Source organism: Oncorhynchus mykiss, chromosome 16, assembly GCF_013265735.2.
Source record: "Oncorhynchus mykiss isolate Arlee chromosome 16, USDA_OmykA_1.1, whole genome shotgun sequence".
Taxonomy (NCBI): domain Eukaryota; kingdom Metazoa; phylum Chordata; class Actinopteri; order Salmoniformes; family Salmonidae; genus Oncorhynchus; species Oncorhynchus mykiss.
The window spans coordinates 37862062-37884540 of NC_048580.1; the positions used below are offsets into that span (position 1 = coordinate 37862062).

Below are 22479 nucleotides of genomic sequence, written 5' to 3' on the forward strand. Positions count from 1 at the left end.
AATACAAATACTGAGCTATAGTATATTGTATGCAAAAAAAAAGGGGGCAATTCTATTATTTTACACTAATACAATTGCTCAATATTTGTATTTATTTACAGGTAATAATAAACCATCTAAAAAAGATAGGTGTCAAAATTATTGACACCCCTATTTAAAAAAAAATACTTTCCATGATGTCTGCGCCTATGGACTGCCCTCTTCAATTCAAACCATAGATTTTCAATGGAGTTTGAGGCTGGAGTTTGAGAATGCCATTGCAAAATGTGTACAATAAATTCATGTCAATTTGTTACCTTATGTCTACTTTTATGCTCCTTTTCAAATTTCAAATGTTGCAAATCAACATCACAGATTTCTGTGATAAAGATTTATTATACTACAATGTACATATATGATATATTAATAAACACTATATTTTACACCGGTTGTCTTTGTGAATTGTTTCAACGATGTAAATGAATGAGCCACATTCTCAAAGCTAGTATTTTTCAAATGATTATCAGTGTTAAGGGGCACCCTCCTACCACTTTGTCTTTCTACATCCAAACACACATTAGCATGAACTCAAATAGAACATAGTTGTCTGCATATGGTAAACAAAAAAAAAAAATGTCGTTTGACCAAGGACAGATTTGTGCCCAGTGTGGGCATAATCTATAAACAGGAAAGAACAAAACATGGGCCATATCACAGACAAAAAGGGAAAGTAACCAAAATGAAGTGCTGTATATTCAAGTACAATATGTGGGACTTACAAACTTCTTCCCTTTAGGGAGGTTGCTCCTGGAAAAAAGGCTAAGTGAAAGCTGTCTGTATTTAAAGGGATAGTTCACCCAAATTACAAAATGACAGTACAAAATGTACATCATGTCCAAATCATCCTAAAGTATCTAAAAATTGATTGTGTCATTGACGTTGCATATACAGTAGATGATTTGGAAATGAAGTGCAAAAATGCTAATATACCAAAAGGTACCATTGACTTATGTTGGATTTGTGCCACAAAATCCTAAAAAGTAAAACAACCAAAGCATGGACTGCTTAAAGGGTAAGAAAAGCAATACGTCATCTGGGTGAACTATCCCTATAGTGTGTAGGAGTTAGCAAGCCAGGAAGTAAAGGACCAAATATCAATCAATCCTCATGTTAGGATTGGGAATTGTTGTCAGTAGGTAACTTGAGACATTTAAAAATATATATTATTTGGCCCGATACAAAGGCCAGATATGAAACATAGTAGTGGCAAAAGGTTGTAGTTATGGAAAACAGAGGAAACAGGTACAGAACAAGCGATGTGATAGAAATGTGCCAAATAGGAACCATCTTCATGATATTGAGGATACTATTAATAGTAGTTTAAAAAACATTTTTATAACAATGTATGAGAGTGACAAATAATAGGCGGTTAGGTAGGAAATTTAATAGATTCACATTCAAAAGTGACCAATAAAAGCTGCTTTTGGGAAGAAAGTTCAACTGTGACTCCTCAAAGCTGTGGTGAGGGTATTACCTTGTAAAATTCCTTTAATTCAACCTTGAATTCAGATCTGAGGCAGTGTTCCACACATTTCCCATTACTGACCCCCCTTAACTGAACACAGCCAGGGGCTTTGTCTCTCCCTCCCAGGATAGGACATCTAGACTTCCCCTGGGGGCGGAGGCGCCTGCCTTGGTATCCAGGAATAGACCATATGGGAGACAAGCAGGAAAAGATGCTGGGAAAATGTCAAGAGTTTAACAGTGACTCGGAGCACATGCAGCTGGACCAGCTTCAGGCTACAATATACTCCTCAGACACACTGAGTCTTGTTCCCTGCTCTCTCTTCCCCCCCTCAAAATTACACAGAAATGCCTGTTTACTATCAGCGTTCCGAAGCAGAGAACCCACCCTAAATATGCTGTGCTTAATGAGTCCTGTCACACAAAGTTAAGAGATCACAACCTGAGGGTCATACAGATCAGGGATGTGAAGAAAGAGGTGGTTTGTATAGACAGGATATTACAAGATAAATATCACATTTTCATCTGTTTGAAGTGAACCTAAAATGTGACAAAAATACACCTAGAAACCGAAATCTGGGTGAATATTGTTTAAAGGTGGGAAATGAGGGGTTAGATTCGACAATCAAAACAGCATAATTTAGCAGTGGCGTACCATTACCTTTGGGGTATATCTATATAAAAAAATCCTTATATCAAGCTCTCGCACTCTTAAAAGCTCCCCATAGTGAGTTAAGGGTGACTTGACATTCCCATGGCTTAAAGAACAGTAAGAGTCTGGTTCTACAGTCATGCACGTAACAGATAAAGAAACAGAAACATCCAGAAACATTTAATGAGATCTCCTTCAGTTACATGTGATAGTGGGGTTACATACGACAATGCTGAAACATCCTCTGCATTAAATGCCAGTCGACACTTGGCACATGGATAAGAGTGAGTGAAGAGCATGCCTCCAAAACATTTATCACACAGCTCATATGATTTTCCATGGCATGGTTGCCTTGGCATTGACCTCCAGGCAGGTCCGGATGAGAGAAGGAAGCGGTTCCTTTCTGTGAAGGAAGCAGGAAGCCATTGACAGTGTATTGGAAAAGACCCTGGAAAGAAGCAGCTAATGACTGCTATACATGATGATCAGAGGAACACAAACATTGCTTCCCTCATAGTCAAAAAGAAGTTAAGGTATGTCAGCAAAGCCCCCTAAAATAAGGAGACTGTCTGTTTTCTTTTATTAAAACTCTTGTCTGTCCCTCTTGGACACAGGCGCTCCATCATTAGCATAACCAGGCTTACAGAGCTCAGACAGCTTACATAGTCCAGCATTTAGACTGGTGGTGGGTGGCGACGACGCCCGTAGCAATACATGTTTTCTCAACCCCACCTTTCAAAATTGTTATAATGATTAAAACTTCAACCTCCAGTCTCTTTTACTTAAAACCAGTCATTATTTCTCTATGTTTAGGTACAGTCCTGATGGTGCAGCCAGTCAGCACTGTGGGGTGGGTTTCTATTGAAGCAGGTTAGCAGGAAGGGAGCTGTAGTGCTGCTCCAGCCAGGTTGTGGTGCAGAGCAGAGATCTCACTCTTTTGGCATCAAACATCTTCACTTCTTCCATTCCACCTCTATCTGCATTGTCCTCCATATTGTCATGTGGGTCTGCGTCCATTATAGCAAGGCTGCATACTGTACTTATTCGCTGAGCTCGACCTCTGAACAGAATTGCGGAAAAAGTATGAGTTTAATTGAAAAGTTTGAACATTGCTAAAATCTCAATTTAGCAGTAAATTCAGTGTCAGCAACCAATCTTTACCTTTTTTATTTACCTCATCAGCTAAGCTTGAGGAGCTGAAAAAAAATACACATGTTAATGGAGAAATGTACTGCTGAAACATGGTTGATTAAACTCTCCTCAGTTAGGTGCATTGCTAGAATATCAAACAGGGTAGGGCATCCCTGTTCATACAGTGGGTCCTCATTTAAAACTTGGATCATACTGCAGCACAGCTTGCAGAATACTGCGGTATGGTACAGCATGTTACAGTGCATGAGTCATAGTATTTCACTGTCAGACTTAGTTGCCGTTATTGCTTGTTGAAACCACCAGAGGGCATCTTTGAGGGCGTCTTCATGAAACTCATTGGTGCTTGCTTACTTTCTCAAATAATCCTACAGAGGTCCATGCAGGCCAGAGGTTTTGATTGCTATACACCCACCTTAAAAAGTATAGCAAGTTAATTAATTTTGTTGACATGAAGCAACCATACTATAGCACAGAGAAACACATCTTAAAACACGCTATTCTGTTCTTTTAAAATAAATTGTCTTAGTATCATGTTTTTTTTATGACCTTCCTAAACAAAATATTAATGGATTTCTTTGTGATTGGGTATATTAAATTGATTTGGACTTGTTTCAATAGTGCAGTAATATCTAACAATTCACAACAGTACACACAACCTAAAAGTAAAAGAACGGAATTAAGGAATATATAAATATTAGGATGAGAAATGTCAGAGTGGTATAGACTAAATACAGTAGAATAGAATACGGTATATACATATGAAATGAGTAAAGCAAAAATATGTAAACATTATTAAAGTGACTAGTGTTCCATTATTAAAAGTGGCCAGTGATTTAAAGTCTATGTATGAGGCAGCAGCCTCTAAGGTGCAGGGTTATGTAACTGGGTGGAAGCTACCTAGTGATGGCTGTTACTGCTGCGCTTTAATTATTTATTTTTATTTTTTAATTTTTTTTTTTAAAGGTATTTTCTTAAAACTGCATTGTTGGTTAAGGGCTTGTAAGTAAGCATTTCACTGTAAGGTCTACACCGGTTGTATTCCGCGCATGTGACAAAAAACATTTGATTTAACAATCTGATGGCCTTGAGATAGAAGCTGTTTTTCAGTCTCTTGGTCCCAGCTTTGATGCACCTGTACTATCTTCACCTTCTGGATGATAGCGGGGTGAACAGGCAGTGTTAGGTGAATGGATGATCTACGTGTGTGTGGTTCCCTCCGTGAAGCATAGAGGTGGTGTTGTGATGGTGCTTTGCTGGTGACACTGTCAGTGATTTATTTAGAATTCAAGGCACACTTAACCAGCATGGCTACCACATCATTCTGCAGCAATACGCCATCTCTTCTGGTTTGAGCTTACTGGGACTATCATTTGTTTTTCAACAGGACAATGACCAAACACACCTCCAGGCTGTGTAAGGGCTATTTGACCAAGGAGAGTGATGGAGTGCTGCATCAGATGACCTGGCCTCCACAATCACCCGACCTCAGCCCAATTGAGATGATTTGGGATGGGTTGGACCGCAGAGTGAAGGAAAAGAGGCCAACAATTGCTCAGCATATGTGGGAAATCCAATACTTTTAGAAAAGTATTCCAGGTGAAGCTGGTTGAGAGAATGCCAAGAGCTGTCAAAGCAAATGGTGGCTACTTTGAAGAATCTAAAATATATTTAGATTTGTTTAACACTTTTTGGTTACTACATGTGTTATGTCTTAATTTAGTCTTCACTATTAATCTACAATGTAGAAAATAGTAAAAATAGTTTAAAAAAATAAAAAGAAACTAGAGTGAGTAGGTGTGTCCAAACTTTTGACTGGTACATCTGCCCGATGTATACATGATGTATACATGATACATCAGGCAGATGTAGTATGGAGAGCGTTTGAACATTGGCAAGAAGTCGCCGAGACTTTGGCATTAGATCGCATTTTCCCTTCAGCCGCTGTTTGGATGATGCATGTCAAAGTGGCTAAATTATACTGGCAATAATAAAATTAAAACCGATATATTCATTTTTTTTGTTTATTTATTGTTTTTACCTTATTTCACCAAGTCAGTTAAGAACAAATTCTTATTTACAATGATGGCCTAGGAACAATTGGCAGAATGACAGATTTTTACCGTCAGCTCGGGGATTTGATTTAGCAACCTCTCGGTTACCTAGCCCAATGCTCTAACCACTAGGCTACCTGATGCCCCAGACATGACTTCTAGTAGTGATTGCATACGTTTTCGTACTTTTTTTTCTTCATACTTGTCCCTCATGGGAATCGAACCCTCAATCCTGGCGTTGCAAGCGCTATGCTCTACCAGCTGAGCTTACATGGGACTATACTAGACTTTAAGTTATTTTTCTTGTAGGTAAAATGAAGAGAGATGATTCAAGTTAATGTAAAGTTTATTAGGCTATTGCTATACCATCAAGTTCTTAATAAAAGAACCAGCAAAGAGAAGAGAAAGGAGCCTTGAATAATTAAACAATAAATCAATCGCAACATGGTCGGCTAAAGCAACTGAATTCAGGAATTCATTCAACTGTTTTTAATCTTGACTGTACTAAAGACTTTAAAACCTTTTTTGTTAGAACAGACTATATGGGATTGATTATCATTTGTTGTGTAATAATCTGGGTCAAGACGCCAGCAGAGTAAGTAGACCTAAAACACTTTTTCACAGCATATTACTCAACACTAGTGAGACTCACCTCGCCTATGGTAGGCCTACAGTATATCTAAAAATATGTTAATGTAGGTCTCCTGATTTAAACCTGATTGGCACCAACTGAAAACAATCTGTAAACTCGGTCAAGCCTACAAGCAAAGATGAACTGGTGAAGGGCATCAAGACGTATTGGCTTGAGAAACTGACGATACAACAACGCAACAAATACATTAATCATCTCAGCAAGGTTTTACCCGTGGTCGTGGAGCTGGGGGGGGGGGGTAACTAAAATGTAGCTGAAACAAACATCTGAGTCTATCATCATTTTATTAATGAAAACAAAAATGTTGATGAACAAATATTGTATATGGATAGGAGTCTTTCTTTTGGAAATATATAAATCATTGCCAATTATAAGGTTGATTTGATTATTATGTGGGTTATAATAAATGTACATATTTGTTGGTTGTTGATGCATTTTTCATTCGGGCAAATCAGGTCTGTGATATTGATACATCTATAACTTTAGTCTTGTATCAGGTGAAGTGTCCTCACATTTGGTCTGATCATTTCCCCCTAATCTCCAAAGGGCTCTCTCTCAATTGCTACTTCAATATAGAGTACCAGTCAAAAGTTTGGACACAACTACTCATTCAAGGGTTGTTCTTCCTTTTTTACCAGCTTCATGAGGAATGCTTTTCCAACAGTCTTGAAGGAGTTCCAACATATGTTGGGCAATTGTTGGTTGCTTTTCCTTCACTCTGTGGTCCAACTCATCCCAAACCATCTCAATTGGGTTGAGGTCGGGTGATTGTGGAGGCCAGGTCATTTGATGCAGCACGACATCACTCTCCTTCTTGGTCAAATAGCCCGTACACAGCCTGGAGGTGTGTTTTGGGTCATTGTCCTGTTGAAAAACAAATGATAGTCCCACTAAGCTCAAACCAGATGGCATGGCGCATCGTTGCCGAATGCTGTGGTAGCCATGCTGGTTAAGTGTGCCTTGAATTCTAAATAAATCACGTACAGTGTCACCAGCAAAGCACTAATACACCATCACACCCCCTCCTCCATGCTTCATGGAGGGAACCAGACATGCGGAGATCATCCGTTCACCTACTCTGCGTCTCACAAAGACACGGAGGTTGGAAACAAAAATCTTAAATGTGTACCCCAGAACTAAGGACAGATTTCTACCGGTCTAATGTCCATTGCTCGTAGTTCTTGGCCAAAGAAAGTCTCTTCTTCTTATTGGTGTACTTTAGTAGTGATTTCTTTGCAGCAATTCAACCATGAAGGCCTGATTCACAGTCTCCTCTGATCAGTTGATGTTGAGATGTGTCTATTACTTGAACTCTGTGAAGAATTTATTTGGTCATATTGCCCATTCATTGACAGCATTCACTCAGGTAGAGACACATTAGTGCCATGGGACCAACATTTTACAATGTACCCAAAAGCATAATCAGCGCTCTAACACTGCTTGGTCTGGAGCATATGAAGCAGTGACGCAGGGTAACATACAAATCCAGAAATTACCTCAATGTCCTGCAGCATAATCTCAAAACTTTTAATTGAGGAACCACTGTAGGTGTTAGGGGCATGTGGATTGTAGGGTGGGGTGACTCAGAATCAATCTATGGGATGACCTCTAACCTGGTGAGCTGTGGGGCTGTTTCACTGCTGGGGGCGACAGGTTGCCCAGCCGAGCCCTCACTGGAGCCCCCAACGGGCGTGGTCCTCTTGGCCCAGGCGTTCTCCTTGGGGGGCGGGGCAAACACCACCTTCAGGGGCTGCCCGTCCAGTCTGGGAGGGGGCAGGGTCACAGGGGAGGAGGGCTCCTCTTCACGACCACTGTCCACCGAGCGCTCACTCTCCCTGCGCTTGGAGGCTGGCAATGGGACAGGAAGAAGAAAATAGGACTTTATTGTCCAACGTCCACAAATGTCCAACAGGAAATGTGTATTCTATTATTTTAGACCAACCCTCCCAATGAAGTTAGCTGAAATCACAACATTACCCTCCAAAGACATCGCAGCGACTACAGTACTGATATAACGGCTGACTGCATTACCCATCATAGCCAGTCAAATTCTCACCTCTGCCAGACTGGCTGCCTGGTTGGGAAGACTCGCTGCCCGTCCGAGAGCGTTCTGCAGGTTGGTCCTCACTGCGCCAGCTGGGGTGCCTGAGGGATGACCAGGATCAATGAGTCAAGGATAACATCCTATACATGAAGTTTATTCCTTACTCCATTTCCTCATTTTAGCCTATGCTCTTCTGCCCTTCGTAACATACCTCTCTCTGGGCTTGCGGTCTGGGATCCTGTCCTCTAGCTGTCGCTGCAGTTTCTCCTGTTCCCTCTTCAGCCTCTCCTCGACCTCTCTCTCCTTGGCGGCCGTGTCCACTGGCTTAGCCCCGCCGAAGATGGAGGCAGCCCTGCCTGAGGGGGCAAACGGTGTGTTGCTCTGCTCCACCTCTTTGGGTACGCTACGGGGCTTCAGGATCAACTTGGGCCTCTCGACAGCACCTAAGAATGGCCAAAAAGTACACCCTGGTACAGTACATGTTTCACTGGGCCGGTGCACATGAAGAATGAGATAATGTATTTTAATAACCTTTCTCACCTCTGTCATCCCGGCTTTCCTCCCGTCTCTCGTATCGATCACTACCACGGTCACCATAACGATCCCCACTAACCCGGTAGTCATCCCGTCGGTAGCTATCCGACCGGTAGCTATCCTGCCGGTAGCTATCCTGTCCTCCCTCATCGCGCCTGTAACCAGTGCCAAATGCCCTGCGACCACCACCACCAAAACCACCTGAGGGAAGCGGCAGAAATACTATATTAGTAAGCCTTCTCACTAAAATGCTGAATGTGTATAGGTGTACTGGTATAAGACCAGGCATTCCAACTGACCTCTGTCATCTCTGCGATCCCGGTCATCATAGCGATCCCTGAACCTGTCCTGGCCCCCTCCGTAGCGATCATCTCCTCTGGGCCTGTCTGACTCGTAGCGGTCCCGTGACCCTGGAGCAAACGGCAGACAGAGAGGGGGCAGGGGGGTTTATTAGGGGGGGTCAATCTACCCCACATAGAGGACATGAGGTTTCTGACCTGTACTGTACTCACGGTCTCCAAAGGCGTCGTCTCTCCGAGGCGGCCCGTCGTCACTCTCTCCTCCACTGGGCCGAGGAGCCCTCCAGTCATCACAGTCTGTCTTGTCTGGGCCAAAGTCTCCCCCCCGGTCCCTGTCCCGGCCACCCATGGAGTGATTATCCCTCCCTAAGAGAGACACAGACGAGTCAGAAAGGAAGTGGAGACAAAACTCTTCTGATGCTTAATCAAGTTCATCTGAACTGCGAAAGTGTATGTAGAATGCACAGCTGCAATAATGTGTATGGTAGTACTGTAGCTTCAAGATAAGATACACACCTTTGTCATTAGACTGGTCTGCAATGTCCACACGGATTCTTCTATTTCCCAAGTTCTGCATGGAGAAAGAGTAAACATTAAAGGTCCAATGCAGCTGTTTTATCTCAATATCAAATCCTTTCTGGGTAAGTACCTTACTGTGATTGTTTTATTTTAATTGAAAACAAAAATAGCTTAGCAAAGAGCATAAAAAAGTATATATATTTATTTCCTACATGACAAAATGTACACATACAAACAATAGCGTCACACCTGATCAATCTCATCACCTTGCACTTTCACCACCCTGTGAAGTTCATCACAAATGTATTCATCTGTAGCCTAAAACTCCATGCTTTCCCGATGAATCGTAGTGGGAGTACCACACAACGTCATTGCGTGACTCCAAGTCTACGTCGATATGATGGTTATTATACTGAACAAAAATATAAACGCAACATGTAAAGAGTTGGTCCCATGTTTCATGAGCAGAAAAGATGCCAGAAATGTTCCATTCGCACAAAAAACACATTTTGTGCACCAATTTGTTTGCATCCCTGTTAGTGAGCATTTATTCTTTCCCAGATAATCCATCCCCCTGACAGGTGTGGCATATCAAGAAGCTGATTAAACAGCATGATCATTACACAGGTGCAGGGAACAATAAAAGGCCACTCTCAAATGTGCAGTTGTGTCTGTCATACAACACAATGCCACAGATGTCTCAAGCTGAGGGCGCGTGCAATTGGCATGCTGACTGCAGGAGCGTCCTTCAGATCTAGCAAAACGTCCAACTGGCCTCACAACTGCCGATCACATGTAACCACGCCAGCCCCAGGACTTCCACATCCGGCTTCTTCACCTGCGGGATTGTCTGAGACTAGCCACCCGAACAGCCTATGAAACTGTGGATTTGCACAATCCAATAATTTCTGCACAAACTGTCAGAATAAATCTCAGTGAAGCTCATCTGCGTGCTCGTTGCCCTCACCAGGGTCTTGACTTGACTGCAGTTTGGCATCGTAACCGACTTCAGTGGGAAATTGCTCACTTTCAATGGCCACTGGCACGCTGGATAAGTGGAGTGTTTCTCTCTGTAATAAAGACCTTTTGTGAGGAAAAACTGCTTCGGATTGGCTGAGCCTGGCTCCCCAGTGGGTGGGCCTGGGTCCCAAATGCCTGTGCCCCTGCCAAGTTGTGAAATCCATAGATTAGGGCCTAATTAATTTATTTAAATTGACTGATTTCCTTATACAAACTGTAACGTAGTAAAATCATTGAAAATGTTGCATTTATATTTTTGTTCAGTATATATATATATATATATACACCCATAAAAGCTATCCACCGACATTTCTCGCATAATTCGTTTTACAGACAGGAAAAGATGCCTCCTTGTCTAGCATACTTTATCGACATTTGTAAAGTTTATCAACAAATGTTCTGTTTCCATCAGGCCTGTAGTGAAATGTTTTATCCGACATGTACTTTACAGGCATAAAAAGGTTTGTTTTACCACTTAAGACATGACTTTGGCGTTGTGCTGTAGAACTTGTGACTTGTATAATCAATTCTATACATTAGTTTATAATGGATTAAGCATTCATTTTCGTTAACTCTAATTTAGTTAATTATGTTTCAACATTCTTTCCATCTTGGGCCAATATCAGTTATTTTTTAAGATTGCAAAGAGCAATTTCTCAAGCAAGAATTTTGCTAGGACTGTCTGTGAATGGTCTAAGGGGGAGGGGAAAATTAAAAACTAGCTGTTATTGGCAGAGGTTTGGAACTCTCTTATTGGCCTATTAACTAATTTACAACTTGGTGGCGTCACCAGGCAGGACAAAACTCCATCCCACCAAAACAGGCTGACATTACATGCAGTCTTTTCAAACAGCTCTTACAGTAGAAAGGCATTATCAGAATTTTCACAATATTATTCCAACCTCAGTGTGGAAATATATATAAAACACAGAAAAAAAATCTGTTTTTTTGAATGCACTGGGCCTTTAAAAAACAAATGATGCCATCTAGTGGCTAAACCTATGAATGGTGAGAACGGTGTTTTCACTGACTTTTTCCCTTGTAGCTCACTTTTTAAAAATTGACTCACCTCTTCGTTTAGACTCAAGGCACTCAGGAGGGATTCCACATCATCAAACTCAGCATAGCCAAAACCCTTCAGCCTCTCTGGGTTACTGGGCTCTCTAGGAAGACGCACTGCACTGATCTACACAGAGAGAGAAAGAGATATGTCTGGATTTGGATGAACAAATACTAGCAGCAACTTGACAAATACTTTAGAAAAGGGGTATTCAAATCTTACCCTACGAGGTCCAGACTACTGTTGGTTTTCTGTTCTACCTGATCATTAATTACCACCTGGTGTCCCTGGTCTAAATCAGTCCCTGACTCTAGGGAAATAATGAAAAAGAGCAGTGGAACTGGTTTCGAGGTCCAGACTTGAATTTGAGGGCATTATAATATAATAATATAAAACAATATGCCATTTAGCAGATTATTTTGTCCAAAGCGAATTACAGTCACGCGTGTATACATTTTACATACGGTTTCATGTTTTTACATTCGTAGTGCACTTACCCCCACACCCCTGAAGAAGTCCTTGATTGAGTCCTCAGTGACGTCGTAGGGCAGGTTGCCCAGGAAGGCGGTGTAAGGGGGACCACGGGGGATACGGGAGCGGTCAACATTTGGCTCCCGGGCTGAACGGGGTGCTGTGGGCAGGATGGAGCGGTCGATGGCTGGGGCCCTGTACATATCCTCCTCTGTATGCCAGGAGGTGGACACTGGACGAAGGAGAAGGGAGAGAATTGAGAGAGATTGGTGGTTAAAGGGTCAATCTATCTTGGGAATTTTAAGTATGTGGACATACTCGCATTCCAAAATCATGGGCATTAATATAGAGTTGGGTCCCCCCTTTGTTGCCATAACAGCCTCCACTCTACTGGGAAGGCTTTCCACTAGATGTTGGAACATTGCTGCGGGGACTTTCTTCCATTCAGCCACAAGCGCATTAGTGAGGTAGGGCACCGATGTTGGGCGATTAGGCCTGGCTTGCAGTCGGCGTTTCAATTAATCCCAAAGGTTTTCGATGGAGTTGAGGTAGGGGCGGTGTGCAGGCCAGTCAACTTCTTCCACACCAATCTCGACAAACAATTTCTGTATAGACCTCGCTTTGTGCACGGGGGCATTGTCATGCTGAAACAGTAAAAGGCCTTCCCCAAACTGTTGCCACAAAGTTGGAAGGACAGAATCGTCTACAATGTCATTGTATGTTGTAAAGTCAAGATTTCCTTTCACTGGAACTAAGGGTCCTAGGCCGAACCATGAAAAACAGCCCCAGACAAATATTCCTCCTCCACCAAACTTTACAGTTGGCACTACGCATTCGGGCAGGTAGTGTTCTCCTGGCATCAGCCAAATCCAGATTCGTCATTTGAACTACGAGATGGTGAAGCGTAATTCATAACTCCAGAGAACCTGTTATAGCACTGCTCTTTTACCTTTATTTAACCAGGAAAAGCCCATTGAGACCCAGAGGCTCTTTTTCAAAGGAGACTTGGCTAAGGCAGCAGCAACAATCAATACATACAATTAAAACATGATCCAGCCTAAAAAAAGCATTTTACACTCCTCTGTAGCAGAGTCTCCCATCAATATTTTAAATTAATTCAGGGGTACTAACATATCTAGATGAAGCATGGATTGTAGACTATTCCATAGTCTGCTCAAGACGAGAAGGCAGTCTCGCCTAATACTGTATATATCCTGGGGACTTTAAGTAGCACCCACCTAGCAGACCGGGTATGGTATCTGCTGGTGGTGAAGGAGACCAGACTAGAGGTAAAGTGGGAGTTTACCAAAAAGGGCTTTGTAGATGAACACATACAAATGTAGCTTCCTGCACATATAAAGTGAAGTCCAACCTATCATTTGGTACAAGGTGCAATGGTGGATGAGTGACTTGGCATTTGTAATAAAGCACAAGGATGCATGATAAACAGAGTCCAGTCTCTGTAAAATGGAGGAGGCTGCATGCATATACTACAAGTCACCATAATCAATTACAGAGACAAAAGTGGCATGAACAAGCTTCTTTCTAGCCATAAGTGGGAAGCAGGCCTTATTACAAAGATCATTCATATGAACTTTAAAGGACAACTTGTCATCCAACTATATACCCAGGTATTTGTAGGATGACACTTTTTCAATGGATAAGCCACCAGATGTGACAATACTAACCTTCTCTGGCTGAGTGTGAGCTCTGGTAAAGGTCATGAATTCAGTTTTTTGTACATTCAAGACCAATTTGAGACCATAAAGGGAGGCCTGCAGTGACTGAAAAGCAGCCTGGAGCTCTTCAACTGCCTGAACCAGAGAAGCAGCACATTAATATATGACTGTATGACTGTATCATCTGCATATAGATGTAACTTTGCTGGTTGCATCCCATTTCCCAAATCATTAATACAATTGAGAACACAGGAGCTAATGCAAAACCCTGAGGCACACCTCTATTAATGGCAAGAAAGCTAGACTTTTGATTGTCAGTATATACACATTGAGTTCTGTCTCTTCACTGAGACCAATGTTAATGAGTCTAGCTACCAACAATTCATGGTCAACTGAATCAAATGCCTTTGATAAATCAAAAACAGAGCAGCACAATGTTGCTTTTTATCAAGTGCATTTATGATGTAATTTTCACTGCTATAGCTGCAGCTGTGGTCTGTGTCCCGATCTAAAGCCAGACTGAACCCTGCTCAGTATGTTATTTTCAATTAAAATGCAAAAAAATACAAATAACGTTCACAAGGGACTCATAGACTTTGGCCAAGATAGGGAGTTTGGAAATAGGACGATATTTATTAGCATCTGAGGGATCTCCACCCTTTAGCAAGGGGAAGACATAAACTGATTTACAATTTAGTCAAGAGACTCAAGTTGAACATGTGAACCACAGCTGCTATCTTTAAGAGGTAGGGATCCAGGTGGTTTGGACCTGCAGACCTTTTAGTCTCTATTGCCTTTAATGCTTTATAGACCTCAGCATAAGAAACAGGCTCAAAGTTCAAATGGTTCACGAGGGCCTATATCATAGTTTACTGTAACAGAGCTTACATTAGAGGCCTGTGCCCCACCGTTATCAAAAACAGAACCAGCAGATATGAAGTGCTTGTTAAAAACCCCTACACTATTGGCTTTATCCTTCACTTCATTAGAGTCCATAATTAAATGGTCAGGTAGGCCAGAGGAGACATTAGAACCTGACACTGATTTGATTAGCCTCCAAAACTTGGTAGGGTTGTTTAGGTTCTCTGTGACAGCATTTAGATAGAAATCTGATTTGGACTTCCTGATCAATCCTGTGCATTTATTTCTTAGGAGGCCCAGTCAACAGGAGCATATGTATGTCTACCTTGAGCCCAAGATACATTTCTCTTTCTAATTAATCCTGCTAAGTTATCTGAAAAGCACTGATTCTAAATGTCTTCACAGGGGTGTGCTTATCCCTCTGTCAATATTATGGTACAGATCATGTAAGAACGCTTGCTCATCAAACTGTCTAAAATGTCTTGTAAAATATAACGGGGTTTGGCTTTGGTCATTTTTGTGTTTCTAACACTAGCAATTGCACGGTGATCACTGACATCATTACAGAATATCCCAGTCGATGTGTATTTGTGAGGGGTATTCGTTAGAAGAATATCCAATAGCGTTAATTTGTTAGGTGCTCTGGGACTCGGTCTTGTAGGCGCATTGATTCATTGATCGAGATTCAGAGAGTCACACAGTTCTTTAAAAGAGTCCGATACAGATGTAATCATGCCCCAGTTCAAAAGTTCAAACCTCCTAAAAGAATGAATTCAGAGTCATTTAGCTTGTGTAGGACATCAGAAAGAGAGTTACTTGCATCTCCCGAAGCCGAGGGCAGTCTGTAGCAGCCGAGTACAGAGATGTGGGAGTCCTTGTAAACGTTCACTTTAACCCAAAGAAATTCAAAATGTTTGGGTTTGGTAATCGACAGAATTTCAAGTGTTAAACTTGGATTTCACATAAATTGCAACCAGTCCTCCTTTACAAAAAAAAAAAATGTGTACAAATGCAATAGCAGAGAGAGACCCTGGTGGTATTGACATGATGGTCTCGTCACTCACCCATTGAACATCCATCCTATTTAATCCAGGATGTCATTAAGTAAAGACCAAGTACAGTAACAGATACATAATGCCGGTTTTTATAGCTCTTTCAGCACAGGTGTGCAACAACCAGTAGACGTTGTGCAGAACGACGTAGACTTTCCCAAAGTGCATCAGATTTTCCAATCTGGCAACCGCTTCTCCTATCCTAGCCTTCAGTGCGCACCTGCGCTCGCGTAGCAGGCCTAGCGTGCAGACAGACGCTCCTGACTCGGCAGGCTCCAACTCCAAAAAAGTGTAGGCTACAGTTTACGAGCGGCCCGAGGCAGAAAAAAAGCCTTCTCAAAAGTACATTTCGTCAAAAAGACAGAACTAAAAATAGTTATATACAGCATTCACCTTCACATCAAAAGGGTTTGCTTCTGTAAACAGGATCAGGGTCATTAACACATAAAAACTCTTAAAACTCTGATCTCAAGAATCAGACATACAAATGGACAGACTGATTGGCTGCCATGGCTGTGAGCTTTACACCACTCAAGCCGACACTTGGCATTGTGCGGCTGCTAGTCCATGGAAACCCATTTCATGAAGCTCCTGAAGAACAGTTCTGTGCTGATGTTGCTTCCAGCGGCAGTTTGGAACTCGATAGTGAGTGTTGCAACCGAGGACAGATGATTTTTACATGCTATGCACTTCAGCAATCGGCATACTAGTTCTGTGAGCTTGTGTGGCAGCTCCTAGACGAGGCTCCTATACATTTCCACTTCACAAAAACAGCACTTACAGTTGACCGGGACAGCTCTAGCAGGGCAGAATTTTTACAAACTGACTGTTGGAAAGGTAGAATCCTATGACGGTGCCACGTTAAAAGTCACTGAGCTCTTCAGTACGGGCCATTCTACTGTCAATGTTTGTCTATGGCAATTGCATGGCGGTGTGCTAGATTTTATATACCGGTCAGCAACAGGTGTGGCTGAAATAGCCAAATCCACTAATTTGAAGGGGTGTCCACATATATACCCATTGATTCTTAATTAAGAATATAATGTATAAATGCCTCATGAGCTTAGTTCAACTATCATACCCGACCAGAACCCCAAATATAAGTTTATTTTACTCCATTGTAAACACTGTCTAGACTCAAATCTAGCCATCTGCCAAGCATGGTGGAGGCAATGTGATGGTCTGAAATGCTTTGGTGGTGGTGGTAAAGTGGGATATTTGTACAGGGTAAAAGGGAACTTGAAAAAGGAAGGCTATCACTCCATTTTTCAACGCCATGCCATACCCTGTGGACGGCGCTTAATTGGAGCCAATGTCCTCCTACAACAGGACAATGACCCAAAGCACAGCTCCAAACTATGCAAGAACTATTTAGGGAAGAAGCAGTCAGCTGGTATTCTGTCTATAATGGAGTGGCCAGCACAGTCACCGGATCTCAACCCTATTGAGCTGTTGTGGGAGCAGCTTGATCGTATGGTACGTAAGAAGTGCCCATCAAGTCAATCCAACTCATGGGTGGTGCTTCAGGAAGCATGGGGTGAAATCTCTTCAGATTACCTCAACAAATTGACAACTACAGTGCCTTGCAAAAGTACTCATCCCCCTTGGCATTTTTCCTATTTTGTTGCATTACAACCTGTAATTTAAATTGATTTTTATTTGGATATCATGTAATAGACATACACAAAATAGACCAAATTGGTGAAGTGAAATTTAAAAAATAATGTTTCAATTTGTTTAATTATTTTTTTTAAATGGAAAAGTGGTGCGTACAGTAACAGATACATAATGCCGGTTTGTGGTGCATGCCCCTAAATAAGATCGATCTGGTGCAACCGATTACCTTCAGAAGTCACATAATTAGTTAAATAAAGTCCACCTGTGTGCAATCTAAGAGTCACATTTTTTAACATTTTTATTTAACCTTTATTTAACTAGGCCTTTATTTAACTCAATTAAGAACAAATTCTTATTTTCAATGACGGCCTAGGAACAGTGGCCCCTGAACTGCCTGTTCAGGGGCAGAACGACAGATTTGTACATTGTCAGCTCGGGGGTTTGAACTTGCAACCTTGTGGTTACTAGTCCAACTCTCTAACCACTAGGCTACCCTGCCGCCCCGACATGATCTGTCACATGATCTCAGTATATATACACACCTGTTCTGAAAGGCCCCAGACTCTGCAACACCAAGAAAGTGGCACCATGAAGACCAAGGAGCTCTCCAAACAGGTCAGGCACAAAGTTGTGGATAAGTACAGACAAGGTTTGGTTTATAAAAAAATATCCAAACCTGTGAACATCCCACGGAGGACCACTAAATCCATTTAAAAAAAAATTGAAAGAATAAGGCACCACAACAAACCTGCCAATAGAGGGCCGACCAGGCAGGGAGGGCATTAATCAGAGGTAACAAAGAGACCAAAGATAACCCTGAAGGAGCTGCAAAGCTCCACAGCAGAGATTGGAGTATCTGTCCATAGGACCACTTTACGCCGTACACGCCACAGAGCTGAGCTTTACGGGAGAGTGGCTAGAAAAAAGCCATTGCTTAAAGAAAAAAATAAGCAAAGATGTTTGGTGTTCGCCAAAAGGCATGTGGGAGACTCCCCAAACATATGGCAGAAGGTACTCTGGTCAGATGAGACAAAAATTTAGCGTTTTGGCCATCAAGGAAAACGCTGTCTGGTGCAAACCCAACACCTCTCATCAACCCGAGAACACCATCCCCACAGTGAAGCATGGTGGTGGCAGCATCATGTTGTGGGGATGTTTTTTCATCGGCAGGGACTAGGAAACTGGTCAGAATTGAAGGAATAATGGATGGCGCTAAATACAGGGAAATTCTTGAGGGAAACCTGTTTCAGTCTTTCCAGAGATTTGAGACTAGGATGGAGGTTCACCTTCCAGCAGGGCAATGACCCTAAGCATGGTGCTAAAACAACACTTGTGGTTTAAGGAGAAACATTTAAATGCCTTGGAATGGCCTAGTCAAAGCCCAGACCTCAATCCAATTGAGAATCTGTGGTATGATTTAAAGATTGCTGTACACCAGCGGAACCTGTCCAACTTGAAGGAGCTGGAACAATTTTGCCTTGAAGAATGGGCAAAAATCCCAGTGGCTAGATGTGCCAAGCTTATAGAGACATACCCCAAAGGACTTGCAGCATCTTCAAAGTGGTAAGCATGTTGTGTAAATCAAATGATACAAACCCCCAAAAAATCTATTTTAATTCCAGATTGTAAAGGCAACAAAATAGGAAAATGCCAAGGGGGGTGAATATTTTCGCAAGCCACTGTAGAATGCCAAAGGTCTGCAAGGCTGTAATTGCTGTAAATGGAGGATTCTTTGACGAAAGCAAAGTTTGAAGGACACAATTATTATTTCAATTAAAAATCATTATTTATGACCTTGTCATCGTCTTGACTATATTTCCTATCCTTTTGGAACTAATTTCATGTATGTTTTCATGGAAAACAAAGACATTTATAAGAGACCCCAAACTTTTGAACGGTAGTGTACATATTACCTCAATTAAACGGTGTCCCTGCTCATTGACTCTGTACTGATACATATATAGCCTCGCTATTGTTGTTTAACTGCTGCTATTTTTCAATTAACACTTTTTTTTCTTAAAACTGCATTGTTAGTTAAGGGCTTGTAAGTAATCATTTCACTGTTGTATTCAGCGCATGTGACATAACATTTGATTTTATCCATAATTTTGATCTCATGGATGATGAGTCCTTGCATCCATAGCAGTCTATGAATTTAAGAGTGGTTACATTTATCCAGCCCCATCCCGTAGCTATTTAACAAAACAGTGGCAGGGTGTCCCTTTTGTTGTGGTTTGAACTGCAAATTGCCTCTTTAAGGTCACCCTGCTAGGTACTGTATGTATGGATCCTAACAATAAGATGTGTCAGCAGCTGTTGACACGTTGACTATGAATACCAAACACAGGTGCACTGACACCAGAGGTGAATATCACAAAACAGGACTGGGCCTAAACGAATTACAGTAGCCAACATTATCCTGGTTGAATAAACACTCAACATATAGGCCTAAATAGGAGAAAATATGTATGGCGATTGTTTATTTTTCTGAAGTATCTCACCCTCTGTTTCCAGGTCATCTGTCTCGTCTGCCCAGCTGCTAGCGGGCTTGGTGGGAGCGTAACTTGTGGGAGCATTGCCCCCCTTGTCATCAGCAAGGAAGTCAGTCAGAGATAGGGTCTTCACCTTCTTATTCCCCTTCTTCTTAGCTGCTGTGAGTAGAGGGAAACATTTACCATCATGATCAAACAGCTCTCTGACAAGCCTCTGACAAGACTGACTGACTAATGGGAAAATTGTATTCCTGCTATCAGAGTGCCTGCTTCATAGCCTAACAGACCAACATAGATCTAATGCATCATATATGCACACTCCTCCTGGTTCAATTGCCTGATTCATACCAAAGGGCCGACCCAAAACCTTAATGTGCTGGCTTGGATATTTTCTTTTCAGTCACACTGTCCTTTCCAATATGATTCCAGCAACAATGGTGGCTGCGTAACCAAGCCGGCTTGCTTTTGTGCCTATAGTGTGAATCAGGCAAAAGTGTTTGGGGATGCTGCACTGGGTCGATGACGGTCCCTTAGTAGTGAGTCAGTGAAGGAAAAATTATAAGCCTGCAAGACTAACATTTCCCTGATTTTTAAGGGTCATTCCAAGCCGGCCATATGGTTCACAGTCAGACCATTTCAGTGCTGTGTGGATGTTCCCTTTACAGACTTGCAGAGAGCTCACAATGGCATGAAATGAGGCCATGATGCACAAGGGTCCCCATTTGATTTACCATACCGACATCCCCTTCCCCTCCTCCATCAGATGTTGACACACCCCACAAAACATAAAATACCTCACCCTGGTCTACTGTGCATGCCCCAGATACTGTCAACGTAGGTCAGCTGTCAACTCTCTTGTTTACATATACTACATGACCAAAAGTATGTGGACACCTCGTTGAACATCTCATTCCAAAATCATGAGCATTAACATGGAGTTGATCCCCCCTTTGTTGCTATAACAGCCTCCACTCTTCTGGGAAGGCTTTCCACTAGATGTTGGAACATTGCTGCGGGGACTTGCTTCCATTCAGCCACAAGAGCATTAGTGAAGTCGGGTACCGATATTGGGCGATTAGGTCTGGCTCGCAGTCGGCATTCCAATTCATCCCAAAGGTGTTCGTGGGGTTCAGGTCAGGGCTCTGTGCAGGCCAGTCAACTTCTTCCACACCAATCTCAACAAACAATTTCTGTATGGACCTCACTTTGTGGACAGGGGCATACTGAAACAGGAAAGGGCCTTCCCCAAACTGTTGCCACAAAGTTGGAAGCACAGAATCGTCTAGAATGTCATTGTATGCTGTAGCGTTAATATTTAACGTCACTGGAACTACGGGGCCTAACCTGAACCATGAAAAACAGCACCAGACCATTACTCCTCCTCCACCAAACTTTACAGTTGGCACTATGCATTCGGGCAGGTAGTGTTCTCTGCCAGATGGTGCAGCATGATTTATCACTCCAGAGAACGCGTTTCCACTGCTCCAGAGTCCTATGGCGGCGAGCTTTACGCCACTCCAGACGATGCTTGGCATTACGCATGGTCATTTTGGCCATGGAAACCCATTTCATGAAGCTCCCGAAGAACAGTTCTTGTTCTGACGTTGCTTCCAGAGACAGTTTGAAATTTGGTTGTGAGTGTTGCAACGAAGGACAGACCAAAAAAATTGCGCTACGTGCTTCAGCGGTCCCGTTCTGTGAGCTTCTGTGGCCTACCACTTTGCGGTTGAGCCATTGTTGCTCCTAGACGTTTCCCCTTACAGTTGACCGGAGCAGCTCTAGCAGGGCAGACATTTGCCAAACTGACTTTTTTGGCAAGGTGGCATACTATGACAGTGCTATGTTTGAAGTCACTGAGCTCTCCAGTAAGACCATTCTACTACCAATGTATATGGAGAATGCATGGCTGTGAGCGCGATGTTATACACCTGTCAGCAACGGGTGTGGCTAAAATAGCCGAATCCACTAATTTGAAGGTGTGTCCGCATACTTCGGTATATATAGTGTAGCTGTCAAGCGTCTACAGGTAACTAACTACCTCTAAAAACCCAGCAGATAACGCACTGTCGGCACAGTAGCAACTATCGTAGTCTCAAACAAATAATATCTATGAAGACGCATGGTCATTCCTGTGGTCTATGACCAGATCCTCTTCCTGGGGGGGGAAAAAAACTGTAAGTGCGATGTTTACTCGGTCCCATGCCCACCCTGCAGCGTCGATCGTGATACAGCCCTGACACAGAGCACGCAATTCTGAAACACCCGGAGAAAGTATGTATTTCAAAAGATGAGTCCATCCCTTTCTAAAATGTTTAGTCGATGCTACTCAATGCATATCTCCATGCTTGCCACACCCGGCCCATGCAGAATTTAGCTAACATAATCCTCACCTAACGCCGCCATGTTGGAGATCGACAGCCTGCCCTGGATCCCGGAGACGTGGGCACGCAAGTTTCCGCGTGCATGTTTCGCAACGTGTCCACCTACAGGGCTGCATTGCAATGGTGTAGGTCACTATCACCACTGGGGGGCGGTGTAAGCCTAGTTAACGGAATTGAAGCGAGGTTCTCAAAATTAAATCATGAGAAGGGGATCTGTTGTCCAATTTAACATTTTGTACGCATGTTCCCTGTGTTAATTCCATTGCACGATGACACTAATATGATGGTCGCTTAGGGCCCCTGGCCCCCGACCAAAAAGTTATAATAGTTTTACAAATATCTGTTTTAGGAACTCAGTGGGTTAGAATACTGTTGAGTTAGAATAGTAGAATACACAAGGTGCAATTTAAAAATGTGGCTGTGCATCAGCAGACATTCTC

General features: G+C 42.4%; 1 protein-coding gene across 5 annotated transcripts; it reads right to left on the reverse strand.

Annotated features, from left to right (window-relative positions):
- Positions 1-1403: 1403 nt before the first annotated feature.
- On the reverse strand, positions 1404-22182 carry eif4ba (eukaryotic translation initiation factor 4Ba). 5 transcript variants are annotated; one of them, XM_021565728.2, is made up of 13 exons: positions 22049-22182; positions 19668-19817; positions 11984-12189; positions 11496-11612; positions 9404-9458; positions 9101-9253; positions 8888-8998; positions 8595-8789; positions 8266-8497; positions 8067-8155; positions 7624-7858; positions 3330-3351; positions 1404-3215 (listed from the first exon to the last, which is right to left on the reverse strand). In XM_021565728.2, exons 1-13 carry the CDS (start codon positions 22059-22061, stop codon positions 3153-3155), a joined length of 1641 nt encoding a protein of 546 aa, XP_021421403.1. In that variant the 5' UTR covers positions 22062-22182; the 3' UTR covers positions 1404-3152. The 5 variants fall into 5 exon arrangements, with proteins under 5 accessions (XP_021421403.1, XP_021421400.1, XP_021421404.1 ...); XM_021565725.2 differs by having other exon boundaries at positions 8586-8789; XM_021565729.2 differs by having other exon boundaries at positions 3317-3351; positions 8586-8789.
- Between the last annotated feature and the right edge of the window lie 297 nt (positions 22183-22479).